General features: G+C 39.6%; 4 protein-coding genes across 4 annotated transcripts; 2 read left to right on the forward strand and 2 right to left on the reverse strand.

Annotated features, from left to right (window-relative positions):
* Nucleotides 1-2,122: 2,122 nt before the first annotated feature.
* On the reverse strand, nt 2,123-7,214 carry pit (pitchoune). Its single transcript, XM_011309425.1, has 4 exons — nt 7,027-7,214; nt 5,506-6,923; nt 2,627-2,804; nt 2,123-2,460 (listed from the first exon to the last, which is right to left on the reverse strand). The coding sequence occupies exons 1-4, from the start codon at nt 7,121-7,123 to the stop codon at nt 2,294-2,296; spliced, it is 1,860 nt and encodes a 619-aa protein (XP_011307727.1). The 5' UTR covers nt 7,124-7,214; the 3' UTR covers nt 2,123-2,293.
* Nucleotides 7,215-7,267: 53 nt separating this feature from the next.
* aph-1 (gamma-secretase subunit Aph-1) lies at nt 7,268-9,117 on the forward strand. Its single transcript, XM_011309426.1, has 2 exons — nt 7,268-7,928; nt 8,017-9,117. The coding sequence occupies exons 1-2, from the start codon at nt 7,696-7,698 to the stop codon at nt 8,498-8,500; spliced, it is 717 nt and encodes a 238-aa protein (XP_011307728.1). The 5' UTR covers nt 7,268-7,695; the 3' UTR covers nt 8,501-9,117.
* A 111-nt stretch (nt 9,118-9,228) lies between these two features.
* Nucleotides 9,229-11,767, reverse strand: MED17 (mediator complex subunit 17). The gene is made up of 2 exons (XM_011309428.1): nt 9,575-11,767; nt 9,229-9,444 (listed from the first exon to the last, which is right to left on the reverse strand). Exons 1-2 carry the CDS (start codon nt 11,296-11,298, stop codon nt 9,234-9,236), a joined length of 1,935 nt encoding a protein of 644 aa, XP_011307730.1. The 5' UTR covers nt 11,299-11,767; the 3' UTR covers nt 9,229-9,233.
* Nucleotides 11,768-11,867: 100 nt separating this feature from the next.
* On the forward strand, nt 11,868-12,907 carry cni (protein cornichon). The gene is made up of 3 exons (XM_011309427.1): nt 11,868-12,006; nt 12,190-12,258; nt 12,352-12,907. The coding sequence occupies exons 1-3, from the start codon at nt 11,926-11,928 to the stop codon at nt 12,631-12,633; spliced, it is 432 nt and encodes a 143-aa protein (XP_011307729.1). The 5' UTR covers nt 11,868-11,925; the 3' UTR covers nt 12,634-12,907.
* The last annotated feature ends 618 nt before the right edge of the window (nt 12,908-13,525 follow it).

Below are 13,525 nucleotides of genomic sequence, written 5' to 3' on the forward strand. Positions count from 1 at the left end.
TCATGTATTATTCATAAAGTGACGACCCACTCATATAATCCTGCTGCGCCACTCATCGAGTCATGCTCCAAGTGGAGGGTGCACATGCCCAGGACGAATGGGAATAAAAAATTAGCATATGAGCAATATCACGCGGTGAATTTATCCATTTTTCATCGCGCATACTCGATAGCAAATTGCTTTGAGCTAAAAATGCTACTTGTGGTGTAAAATTACCATAGAAAATTACGCCTTTCGAGAAGGATACGGTAATTTTCTTGATTCCATCGCTTAATAGCAGCCAAGCCTTCAGCTCATTTCAGTATCACACTTAAAATTTGAAAATAAATTTTCCAAGGCAGTAACACAATTGAATATATATAATATATTCAGTAGGTGCAACATGGATATCCTTAAATAACATGAAGATAAGAACACCACTGTACTTGAATTGGAGTTACTGGTAGCGTCATGAAGACTAACGAGAGTTGAATAAAACTAGTTCAAGCCCCTGTGATTTTACCTTTTTCGAATGTGTATACCTTTCGAGGGTGGGGAGAGATAGCTTAAACGAGACGTGGGTGGGTTTTCATTCTCGTTTCTATGGTTTTTATTTCGTCATATTGTTGTATCTTTGGGGCCGGACAACCTGCGCTCTTTCGATTCCTCCAAAATCCTGTGGAAAGTAGGTATGATACGGTTTTTCTGATCAACGTGGACTCGATATTGATTAACCCTTGAAAATGATCAATTTTCTTCCACACAAACAATTTTTGTGTCCCTGTATCAGATTGTTTTTCCATGTAGGATAGTGCGGTGAGTCACAGTAAAAGAAATGCTTGACTGTGGTAGTTATGAATGATCACAAGTTATCGAGAGAAAAATAATGAATAAACCCGTTGAGATCATCATAACTGGCCATTTCATATGCCCATCCTCACTCGTCTGCTATTTTCCCCCGTTGTAAATGCCTCGGTAATCGGTGACTCTTGAACAACTCGTTCATGTCTAAATGCAATCAAATGCAGTTTAATGGGCAAACACATATTCCCTTCAAGAATAATTTAAAATATCAAATTTCCTGAAATACTGGGGAAAATTGGCATCCCCATTAATTTTTCCTTCAATCAAATTAAACTCCTTTTCCATGAAAATTTATCCTAATGTCTGACTTGAGAGTTATGAAACGCAAATCGAATGTTACCCCAGACTTTCGTAAAACATCAAACGCCCGGGAAAAATGGAAAGCTTCACTGTTGCAAGCGGAAACGATTCATTCAGGGTATGTGAAGCCTTGCAAAACGTCAAATGCTTTGGGGTCAGATAAAGATCTGAAAAGCGATGCCTTGGAGGGATAAATAAACGAGTCTGTACGTAACTATCGATACATGTCCCAATGCTAGCCAAAAAAAAGAAAGAAAAAACAAAACCAAAAATGGACAAAACGAGAGGGAAATTAATAAACCATTGAAACGTCAATATTGTATAGTATGTGGGTATGAAAAAAAAATATTGATCAAAGATATTGAAATGGTTGAGTACCGCCTCGTATGCATATCCCACGGGCATTACCTTCTATGCCTTCTATGCTTGGTCCAGCGTTCAACGTTCAACGTTCAACGTTCAGTGTTCAGCGTTCAGGGTTCAGGGTTCAGCGTTCAGGGTTCAACGTTCGGCGTTCGGCGTTCAGCGTTCAGCGTTCGGTGTTCAGCGTTCAGCGTTCAGCGTTCGGCACTCGGCGTCCGGCGTCCGGCGTCCGTCGCCTACACACATATTGGTTAATGTAAAGTTAACGTTGACGTCACCTATTCCAACCATAGATGGGCCTGGCACACGACCACGTGGGCGATCACCACTAAGCATAAACCTTATGAATTATATGTCTATTTTACTAAAACGACATTCTCTTCAACTGCGTATATGTTCTCTCCAAACCACAAATCCTTAAAAAAATAATTTATTTGGGTTCACGATTTTTTAACGTAGGTGTTACATTGATAATTCCATTCAGATCTTAATTTCTTCCTTTTTCTCATATACAATAAATACTCATTGTCAATAAGCATTTATTTTTCAATCTATACTAAGAGATTACTGCCAAATACAGTTGTTTAATAGGAGATTAAAGAGGTTTACTCAAAAACAAAGTCAAGTAGTTTTTAATGTGAAAAATAATAATTTCTATTTGTATCGTAGTATTATGTACGGATGCACAATGATACTGTACATTAGATTAGATATGCACTATTTAATTCACATATCAATCCCCAGTGAACCCAGAGAAATAACAATTCATGAATATATTTTGTGTAGATTATCTAGTAAATTGTCGTTGATCATTCTTTCTCTTGTCCACCTGTCGAAAGTGTTTGGTCATCTCGATCTGCCTACCACCACTGGTATCATTCATATTCTTGAAGTATCCATAGCCGCCTCCACCGAGACGTTTTCTAGGTCTCGATTCCTTTCTCACAGGCACTTCTGTTAAATCTCGTTAAGGAAAACAGCGCATAAATCATACATGAGGAGGAATAAGTCTGAAATAATAGCACAGGATAGACATACTGCCAATCCGAACCAATACCTATTAGTCGCGATTAATGGCTTTCTCATAATACTTAGCAATTATTAAAAAAAAAAAGGATACTCAGATCAACAGCAGGTGGTACTGCAAATCCAAATGATTTGCCAACTTGGACAAGATCCAGGGTTTCAATGTCGAAGATGTGTTTCAAGTGGTGGGAATCATAGGCACGGACATACGCTTTGAATGCCTCCTTTGCTGATAAGTTGAGGAAGTAATTCTTCGAGACCAATTTCTCCAGCTGCAAATGGGACAAAGAAAATTTTTTTTTCAATTTTCCGCAAAAAATCTGACCTCTTGTCTTTTCAATTTTGAGTAATTTTATCATTAAAAAATCTTGAAATTTTACAACTGCAGATTCTGAAGAATGATTTAAAGAAAAAAATATTCAGGATTCAATGATGTATTTCGAGACGGAAATCATTCGGAGTCCAGCTGCGTGCTAGAACACTTCGTCTAGGCGACAAGTAAGCACAGCTCGCTGTTGTATGAATCATTCGTTGAAAATCCCGGAGTTGCTTCCAATCTGTCTAATGTCGGATGAAAACTAATTTAACCACTTATAATTCGCCTGTAGTAGATTTTTTTCCGAGAATTGGTGTTTCCCATTAGCTCCTAATGGTCTTCTAAATTGACGAATTACAATATTTCAATAAATTACGTAGAATTATTTCACGTAGACCCCCACCCATCTCCCCAAGAAATGAAGCTGAAATAATTTCGTTAATTCTTCAAAAGCTTAATTGCACATAATTAATTGCCACATCAAACTGTATCTGAAAATTGTTACCAACAATTATCAACTCTTCAATTAGATCTCTCCGGTGTCACAATCCATATTCTTGCAATTTATTCAAAAGAGCATCTAAGATAGTATCGCACGTAGGTGGCGGAAACCTTGAGAATTACCTACTGTATGTGTACACTAACGTGAACAAAGCTCAGCAGTAGAGACATAAAACATGGAAAAGTAATGTTTTTCCATGTATGACACACTAGATCATTTAATTTAATGCCTTCATGACGCCCACTCAGTTCCGCCGCTAATAATCAATCGTTTCTACATGAAATAAAAAGCTAAGGTTGCCTCATTTGAATGCAAAAATTCCACCCCTAAAGAGATCAGTCACATGAGATTGAGAATAATAAATTCTTGGCATAACGACAAAACTGAAAATCGAAGTAGTGAATAATTACGAAAAACTTGGAATCCGTCTGAATGAGACGAATTTAATAGAATTTAAATTCTTGTTGAAATCGAAGGAAAATTCATTCAGTCTATCTTCCCGGTAGATATTAATCCATTGAAATGATTTATGCTTACCCTGAAAAACGGAATAATCCTCCTAAAACGAGGCCCCTATCCCACATAATCCCCGGAGCAACAAATTTGCGAAGAATATTTAGTCCACTGACTATATTTATGAATCCCACCAAAAAGCATCAATGCTTGACGCCAGGGATTCTCGACTGAGATTAACATTACGGGCCGTGAGGCAGACGAAGGATCGCGCAATTCATAAATTGGCCTTGCGCCGAGAAGAGGAGAGGCAGTCGGAAGAACAAGTCGACTATCCAGTGGAACCGGTAGCCACTCTTGAGGAGAATAAGAACACAGCAAAGTGAGAATGAAAAATAAGGGGAACAAGAAGTGGATATCATGGACGAGAGCAATATAAATCGATATCCTTATAGATTTACTATCTGAATCGGTTGCCCTCTGAGGGAGTGGTTATGGACACGTACACACTTGGCATCAACGGTCCACCAGCGTGGGCGCCATACCCATCTATTTTTTTTTATCATTCTTCTTCTCCTGTCTATTGCCTCGTTGACTGCGCAATTTACTCGAGGGGTTGACCTTCAGGCGAAATATCAAATTCAAGTCTTCCCATACAATTAAATATAATAATAATAGAGAATTTCACCAGATTCACCAACTTTTTTTTGGTTCAACAAATGGCCAGGTGATAAGTCGAAATTGCAAACTAATGTGACATTCTCCGATCAATGAGGTTTTTCTATTAAAGTTCATAATTTCCTGAAAATTTATATTTTTTTCCAACTTGATAACTGTAAATTCAATTTACTTTACTTTACTAGTTCTCGCCTAAGTGAGTCTCCATTGTTCCAAGCTCCTAATTAGTTATGGCTAGAGATTGTTATGTGGGGTGGCCTCAGAGCGAGGGGAATGCTAATACTCGACTAATGACGCGGGAAAAACCCTCAGCTAGATCACAGGAAAAACACTTTATTAATCAGCTCCATCAACTCTTTCCCCAGCAGTCCCCAGGTACTCATCGATACAAACTGTCAAGAAAAATCGGAATAATCACGCAATTGCAATGAGATAGTTTGTTAATACGGGAATTGTGCAATTTTCTGTGGCGGTGGAATGAAAAACATCCAATGAGATCACCGATTGGAGTCAGACAGCTTGCTAACGTGTATCGCTCATAAATAAAGCAATGTCTGTTTCTTGATTTGGCATTATCAAACGTGCAATCAACACTGGCAAACCATTATTGCCTAGTTGTGGGTGCTGCTGCACATTTTTTTTTTTTTTTTGACAGGTGATAACGGGCTTTAGTACACCGTACACGAAAAAGCGTAATAAATAGACGATGAAAATGACTCTCATCTCTGAATCGCCCCAGTCTTTGAGAGAACTCAAGCCTTTTTAGGTTCGTCCCGACCCACGTGCCTAGAGCCAGTGCATTTATCCAATGAAAGAATCGATTCACCAATTTACTCCAACCCGCTATCTTCACCCCCTCGCTGCAATTTACTAGTATAAAGCGAGGGCGTTGGCTCGTATCAATTAGGCACCAGCGGCTAATAAGGTCAACTAACTTTCCGCTGGCAATGAATCTCCTCCCCCCCCCCCCTCATTTATGGTTATTGGAAGTAATTCAGAATGACGACAATTTTTTCATTCCTACCTGCAGCTGGATATCAGCTATTTTGTTCCAGGAGAATTCGAATTCATTCACAGGAACTCGGGCTTGTTTCAGATAACGTAAAAAGCCCAGTTCCTCAGGTCGGAGGATCAGTAGGGCGTGTCCACTGCTTCCCTCACCACGAGCTGTTCTACCAACTCTGTGAATGTATTCCTTTGGATCATCTGGAGGATCCAATTGGACGATCCAGTCAACATCGGGGATATCGAGACCTCGAGCAGCCACATCAGTACACAGTAAAATCCCTGAGGTGGCATTACAAAATTGGAAGAAGGTGGTCGTTCGTTTCGTCTGCTTTTGCTTTCCATGAATGCTCATCACTGGTAGATCGATGTAATTCAACAATTCATGATGATATTTAACGGACATACAAGACGAGAAAAAAACCATTACTTTTTTATTTCTGTTCTTCTTGAGGAATGTGAAGAGCAAGAGGAACCTCTTTTCACTTGGACAGACGACGTAGCCCTGCTCTAGACCCTCCACTGTGGCCTTCTCCTTCTCATCATCAACCCCAACGTAGATAGGCTCCTTCTTGACAGCTAGAGTTGTCAAAGTCTCAACCTTTTTTGTTTGTGTGGCACTGAACAGCATCGTTTGTCTTCTTTTGGGGAGGATATTGATGATCTGCTTCAACTCCTCCTCGAAGCCAACGTCCAGAATACGATCGGCCTCGTCGATTATCAGGCAGTTAAGGTTCTTGAAGAGAAAGTCTGCAGTATTTTGGAGATGATCCAGCAGTCTGCCAGGAGTTGCTACGACGATATTCACTCCTTTTGCCAGCTTTTGGGCCTCTGTCTGCCTGTTGGCACCTCCCATCAGGAGCCCATACGTATGGTGGTGGTACTTCATCAATTCTTTTAGGACTCCAAATGTCTGCATCGACAGCTCTCGAGTTGGAGAGATAATGATACAGCCAGTGCCATTTCTTGGCATGAGCTTGAGTTTATTAATGAGTTCAATGGCTGGGATAAGGAAAGCCAGGGTTTTTCCAGAACCAGTTCTTGCAGCTCCCACCAAGTCTCTTCCCTCGAGGAGAGGGGGAATGGCTCTCGCTTGGATTTCTGTCATGTTTGTAAAGCCCATGTCCTCGATACCTTTCAATGTTTGCTCACAAACGTTGCCTTTGAGGGAGGAGAAGCCCGTGTTCTTTGAAACATCCAGACCAATTGTTGAACCCGGCAGTGCAGCTTCCATTCCTCCTCTATTCTCTTCAGACTCTGATTTATTTCCATTGGCAACTTCTCTCTCTTGGGAAGATTCTTGCACTTCTTCTGGAGAATGCTCTACCTTTTTCTTCTTTTTCTTTATTGGAGTGTCCTCTGCACACGGTCTCTTCACATTAATTTTCTTCTTCTTGCTTCCAGGTCTTCCGAACTCCGCACTATCACCAACAGCATCTATAGTAAAAGTTAGTACCACATGAATTTTCATAATTTTAATAATCATTGTTTAGTTTCAAACACGTTTATAACCTATACAAAGAGTAATTGACATTCTCACCATTTTTCTTGAGGGTCTCTCGTTCCTGGATTACTTTCAACTTGTACTCCTCTCTCTTCTTAATCTTTCGCATTAAAACTTTATCGGGGAGTGACATTTTCACGTTATTTATCAATTACAAAAATATCAATTCTCCATGTGGAGAGGGCATGGGCTCAAGAGTAAAGCTATGTCGATAACTAGGGGAATGACTGAAAAGCCATGCAGGGGGACATATGAAAATGTGAGTGGTGGCGCGTTAGTTTTATTCGGGATATTTTGAGATCGATTCTCCTTTCTCCTTTTTATATATTATATTATATTATATTATATGACGACGACGACAGTGTTCAGGGATGAAATCGATGTAAAATGGGGGATGTTTTAATGTCAAAACCGGTGGTTGATGATAGAATAAATATGTAAAACGAGGGAAACAACAATATGGGAATTAGTTACATGGGAATTAGTTACATGTTACGAGGAGCTAGCAGCACAGTCGCTATTTTTTTATGATTAATTTTGGTTATTACGGCTTTTAACCTAAAATCGTAGAGCTCGTTCGAAATATTTGATTAAACATTAAATTGAATACTTTTTTTGTCATTGCTTAAGATGCATCAATCCGGGTAATTGAGGAGCTGTTAACATTCTTATTGGATTTGGTATTGATAATAAAAGATTATAAAAATGGCAGTGATGGACTTTTTTGGCTGTGCACTCTTGGCGTTTGGGCCACCCTTGGCAATGTTCACATTTACAGTGTCAGTGGAGCCAATTCGAATAATTATTTTGATAGCCAGTGCATTTTTTTGGTTGATATCGCTGCTGCTATCATCCATTTTGTGGTATGCTGTGGTCCCCCTGCATAAACATCTTGCCTTCGGTCTGGTATTCTCTGTGCTCTTTCAGGAAGGATTTAGGTCAGTAATCGAGGATAGTACCCAGAATTTGGGTTTTCGGTAGTTTTAGGTCAAAAGTTAACTACATCTTGATATTTTTTTTTGTCAGGTTTCTTTTGTACTGCGTTCTCAGGAAAGCAGAAAAGGGTTTGGAGAAGGTGACGACAGCTCACGTGGCAAACAGTAGACACATATTTGCATACGTCTGTGGTTTGGGTTATGGATTCATGAGTGGAGCATTTGCCCTAGTAAATGTCCTAGCTGACTCCGTTGGTCCAGGAACGATGGGTCTCCGTCAAGGCCACGAGTACTTCTTCATGTTATCAGCCGCCACTACCCTGTGCTTCATTCTCCTCCATACCTTCTGGGGCATTGTATTCTTCTCAGCATTGGATAGAAAAAATTGGGGACAACTCGTTTGGGTCATTTGCTCACACTTATTCGTATCATGTATAACGTTGTTGAATAAATTGGATATATCTGGTGCTAGCCTGCTGGTAGCATACACTGTACTCACCATCACTGCAATTCTAGCATTCAGAGTTGCAGGCGGTAGCGTTAAGAACATTCCCATGTGTTTTTCAAGACGCTGAATAGTCCTAACAGTTTGGAGAATTCAGGATAAAGTGGACACAACATTCACTATTTGTGATTGGATAGTTAACAAAGAGAGGTAAAAAGTGTCTCTTAATATTATCAGAATATTGCCCATTTATTGGTATGTCTCACGATTTATGGACAATCTAATGCTCAGAAGAGAGCATTTCTTATATATTTTACTGAACAGTATGTGTGATTAGAGGAGCCTGGAGTTGGATGTGCAGTCATTAAAAAATGTTCTATTCACAATTTTTTTACGTATTTCTATGTTTAAGGCACGTTTAAAGCATGTAACATCTATCTAACGTAATATTTCATTTCAATTTTATCTTGATAGTGTAAAATATTTAGCAAATGAGCAAATAGGAACCACAGGGAATGTTGAAACAAAAATTTAAAAAATGCCTTCTTTTGATTGTAATTGGAATTCCATCGTGAACTAAAACGGCGAATCAGATTTCATATCCATTTTACTTCGAATGTAAATGAATGAATAAAAATAAAAATGAATTTTAATTATTTATTTATATTATGCCAGGAGACAGATTTTGTGGAATAGCAGCTTGGCATATGTCAAGGATTTCATAATAAAATCATTTTTTTTCTTTAATCCTGTTTTTTTTTTCCTTTATGTACATCTGATTCAAGATTAAAGGGCAATTACTAGTATCAATGAAGTGTCTTTATAATTTGATCAAGGTAATAATTAATAAATAGCGAATTAAGTTATGAACTGGTGAGCGAGGCCATGAGCAGTTCCATTTTATTGAGAAAATTTTTTCCTTCCATCTTATCCCATCGAACTTCTTTGAAGGATCCGCCTAGATTCTCCCATTTCCTCTCTCGCACCAATTGTCCCGGAAAAAAGTCTTTACGTGGTGCGTGAGCAATTGCGACTTGAACACCTGTTTGAGGTTCACAACGTACAGCAATCATTCTAAAAAAATATATAATGGGAATTCAATTTAAAAATATTGTCCTATCAAGAGATACCCAGCGTTGAAGAGTATTAGAAAATTTTCTTGAAAATGGAAATTTTTTTTGTAATATAAAAGGGGCCGATGTACCTATCACCAATGGGAGAGGCTAGAATACAGCTGCTAGCATTTCCAAGTGGTTCAACAGCTCCCAATCCCAAATGCGAGCTATTGGCAAGAAACTGCCAGCCCATGCACTTGGCCAGGTTCTGAACTGCAGTGATCTGATGTTGATGGATCTGACAGACTATTAAATCCCTCAATTCCTGGGGCTCATAGCTCATATGCATCACTCTGCCATCCCTGCAGACACACTTGAGTGACTTTTCCCCAACATGAACAACCAGAGAGGTACGGCAGATCGTATCATACCCATTCGTCCAAATATTGATCTTCACACAGGATTGAGTTGGTGAATTAAGCGCATTCCAGTGGGAGACGATCAACGGATCCTTGACCTCCTTTGCAATGGTATCCAACACATACTCAGTCCGAATCCTCATGAAGAAGTGTTGAGCCTGTTGGATGATCTGTTCTAGTAAAGTTTGACTCTTGGTCATTTCAATCAACTCGTATCTATCAGCGGCTGTTGGTCCAGCAAGACATCTTCGTTTGCTGGGGCCCAAAGGACCAGAAGAAGGATGCGGGAAAGGGTGATGGGTATTTTTATGATGAACCTCCCTAAGCAACTGATGCAACGAGTGCTCCAGCACATGATCATGATCAGATTTGTGAGGTGGAGGGTTAGTTCTCTTGTCATTGCCAGTGCTGTGACAGAGTCCAATGATCAATTGAATTCCAGGGAGAACAGTCGCCATAATCTGGTTTCCGACCACCATGTGGGGAATGGGAGCCCTCAGGTGGACAGCCTCTCTCGCCAATTGGCTGAACAATTCTTTGCAGAATAAAACATTTTGTGCAGCTTCGAGCTTCTGCTGCCAGTGCATGTCAGTGTTGGACGAAGCTGTACTCGAGTTGAGAAGATTGATATTGGCGCTGCAGAGGTCTTCCTGATCCTTCTGACACAGGACCTCAATATAGGCAACACCCTGCAGTTCACTGGGAATGGTAACACGAAGGGCTGATGCCTTAGGACTGGGGACTTGTGATTGAGACACTGGGGCATTCGGATTCGGAGAGGCTGGAGGACTCGTTTGCGGCTTGTCTTCTTCCTCTGCCTTCGTAACCTCGAACATCCCTGTCTGTGTATATTTGGAGCCCGCGGTACGGTAACTCAAGTCTCCAATTATTGAGTTAGAGACCTTCTTAAGACGCCAGTTCTGCCGGAGTCGTAATAATTCAATATGGAAGTCTGGGGTTATTCGGTTGCGAGTTAGTTCATTCTGAGAATTTCGGAGTCTCTCTGCGCCCATCATCAAGACAGACGCTGCACCAGCTAAGGCTTTTTTTCGAGCGTATACTTGAACCATTGGCTTGACTTCCGGTGGCTCCTGGGGTACCGGATCGAGAACCATGTAGCGCTTTTCTTTTGCAATTGCTAAAACGTCTGCCAGGACGCATACCTCGGTGAGAGCATTTCGCAGTTTGGAACGCACATTGTCCCATGGCCATAGAGATGCCTGGAAGGAGGTGGAGTCTCGCGAATCTTCTTCGCTTTTATCACCATTCTCTGGGATGGTTTCTTTTCGGCTTTCCTCACCGTTACTCTTGCTGAAGTCGATTTTTTGGGCAATCTTTGCGAGATTCTCCGAAAGAGTCAGAGGTGCTTGATAAATTTCCTGGCCATCGTAAGCAATCTCCTGAATTTGATTTTCGATCGGTGCCTCCACCGATATATTAACCGAGTACGACATCACAATTTATTCATTGGCTCACTTCTCCGGTCACAATCAGCCACTATTGTTTACAACAATAAACACACCGTAGATTTACAAGCACAACAATTGTCTCCTGTCTGAAGTTATCGTCAATAAACAAATGAAGGCCAGACTATCCTCTCTCTTTCAGGACAAAAAGCATGGACTAGAAAGTGTCGTCGGCGGTGAGCCCAAAGAGGATTGACTAAAGTAGAGGCTGAGATCTGGGGTTTGAGTAACCCCAGGGGCATCGTAGTACTGCATCCCAAGAGAGAGAGGGCACCACACGCATTGAGGGTGTCTGCCGTCAGTCCAGATCCGAGCCTATACTTTAGTCAATCTTCTTTGGCTGAGCCAAAAGATGCGTTCTCATGTCAATGTTCATGACAGCGGGGTACGTGTATTTGAGTGGATTCTAGCCTATTTGAGATATCGCAGAGAACTTACACGAGGAGATACTTAATGAGTAATTATCGAAACATCAAGTATCATTATCATAAAATATTTGCAAGTGCATTTGAAAACGGAGATTTCACCAACATCCCGGGCGGCGCTAGTGTAGGAAAATTTCTCTGGTCGGATCGGCCAATTTCAAATAAAAAAATACTAACATTTCCCCGTAAAATGGCGTTCAGCTTGGCCGCTTTTGCCTATATTTGTGCATTAATTCTAGACGCATTTTTAATATTTTTCGCCATTTATCACGTACGTATAGTATGTCCCATTAATTCACACAAGTAAACAATGAAAACATAATGAATAACTACATCGTAATTTGCCGAGACGATGACTTAACCTAAACATTTTAAATTCAAATAATTTTCCGTACAGATAATGAATAACCAAAATTAATATTCCACCGTGTTATATAAATCACTATTTTTCCAGGTCATTGCATTTGATGAGCTTAAGACGGAGTATAAAAATCCGATTGAACAGTGTAATAGTCTCAACGGAGTACGTATTATTGAAATTTGTTCAACTAGACTAGAAAATGAGCATTGACAGCATTTAAAATGTAAAGTGATTGTTGATTAAATTGATTTTCAGCTTGTGCTTCCGGAGTACGTTCTACACATCTTAATCAATATATTATTTTTAATCAGTGGGGAGTGGTTTTCGATACTTCTCAATGCTCCCCTCGTAGCGTACCATATAAACAGATATTGGACAAGACCGGTAATGACTGGCCCTGGGCTTTACGATGCCACAAGCATATTGAACGCCAACAATTTGTCGAGATGTCAACAAGAGGGTTGGGTCAAACTTGCCTTCTACCTTTTATCTTTCTTCTATTATCTGTATGGAATGATTAGTTCGCTTATCCATTAATGACATTTCTTCCCCACTGTACTGCCAGTGGTTGAGTGACACAAGATTCAAAATATAAACTGTAATTACATGATTTATCTTCCAAGTTCATAATTTTTTAATTTTATTTTAACTCACACATTCATATGCTTTTTATAAAATGTCATAAATTTTCATCTTTCTTTAATTTTTTAAATAGTGAAAATTATAGGAAATTTAAGGATAAAGGAAGATTATGTTATCGTTAATATTAAGTCAATACTTTCCAAAAATAAATAAGCAAATAATAAATTTATATTATAACGAAAATCATATGTTTACTTTATAATATTTATCCGTTAATAATTAATAATAATTATCTCTAGTCTTGAATTAATTTCATGTCATCATAATAATGTAAAGATCATAAGACTGAGGCTCATTCTTAATGATTGGAGGACGACAAAGCTTGTTCTGGGATGGGTGCAACTGAACACAGTCAACTGACCACACGGCAATTGGGGGATGGGTGCAACTGAACACAGTCAACTGACCACACGGCAATTGGCCACAAATTTTTAAATATCGTCAACTGGCCACAACAGTAAATTGTAGATGGTGAGGCGTTACTGTTATTTGATCTCAGTATTCTTTGTCGCCAAAATTATTTGCTGTTAAAGACCAAGAGATGGCAGTAGTATATGTAAAAATTAAAAACGGCCCAGTACGTCATCACAAAAAAATCGCTATTACATCGAACAAAAATGCCTCCTTTGTTGAAGCCATTTATCAGTGCAAAACATCGCCAAAAAGGGCGTGATTTTTAATTTTTTGACTTTTTGACCAAATGGCACTTGGAAAATTTCCAAAAAAAATTCACCATTCACGCAATAATGAAAATTCCAGGAAAAAGTGAATGGATCTGAGTTACGGA

Source organism: Fopius arisanus, unplaced genomic scaffold (genome assembly GCF_000806365.1).
Source record: "Fopius arisanus strain USDA-PBARC FA_bdor unplaced genomic scaffold, ASM80636v1 scaffold00066, whole genome shotgun sequence".
NCBI lineage: Eukaryota > Metazoa > Arthropoda > Insecta > Hymenoptera > Braconidae > Fopius > Fopius arisanus.

Bases quoted from the DNA above. Each gene is read 5' to 3' on its own strand.
- pit (XM_011309425.1), bottom strand. From the start codon at position 7,123: ATGTCACTCCCCGATAAAGTTTTAATGCGAAAGATTAAGAAGAGAGAG. The intron at 6,924-7,026 runs GTGAGAATGTCA...CTTTTACTATAG, and splicing joins AGAGACCCTCAAGAAAAATG to ATGCTGTTGGTGATAGTGCG. The intron at 2,461-2,626 runs GTATCCTTTTTT...GAGATTTAACAG, and splicing joins ACCACCTGCTGTTGATCTGA to AAGTGCCTGTGAGAAAGGAA.
- aph-1 (XM_011309426.1), top strand. From the start codon at position 7,696: ATGGCAGTGATGGACTTTTTTGGCTGTGCACTCTTGGCGTTTGGGCCA. The intron at 7,929-8,016 runs GTCAGTAATCGA...TTTTTTTGTCAG, and splicing joins CTCTTTCAGGAAGGATTTAG to GTTTCTTTTGTACTGCGTTC.
- MED17 (XM_011309428.1), bottom strand. From the start codon at position 11,298: ATGTCGTACTCGGTTAATATATCGGTGGAGGCACCGATCGAAAATCAA. The intron at 9,445-9,574 runs GTACATCGGCCC...ATATTTTTTTAG, and splicing joins GCCTCTCCCATTGGTGATAG to AATGATTGCTGTACGTTGTG.
- cni (XM_011309427.1), top strand. From the start codon at position 11,926: ATGGCGTTCAGCTTGGCCGCTTTTGCCTATATTTGTGCATTAATTCTA. The intron at 12,007-12,189 runs GTACGTATAGTA...CTATTTTTCCAG, and splicing joins TATTTTTCGCCATTTATCAC to GTCATTGCATTTGATGAGCT. The intron at 12,259-12,351 runs GTACGTATTATT...ATTGATTTTCAG, and splicing joins AGTGTAATAGTCTCAACGGA to CTTGTGCTTCCGGAGTACGT.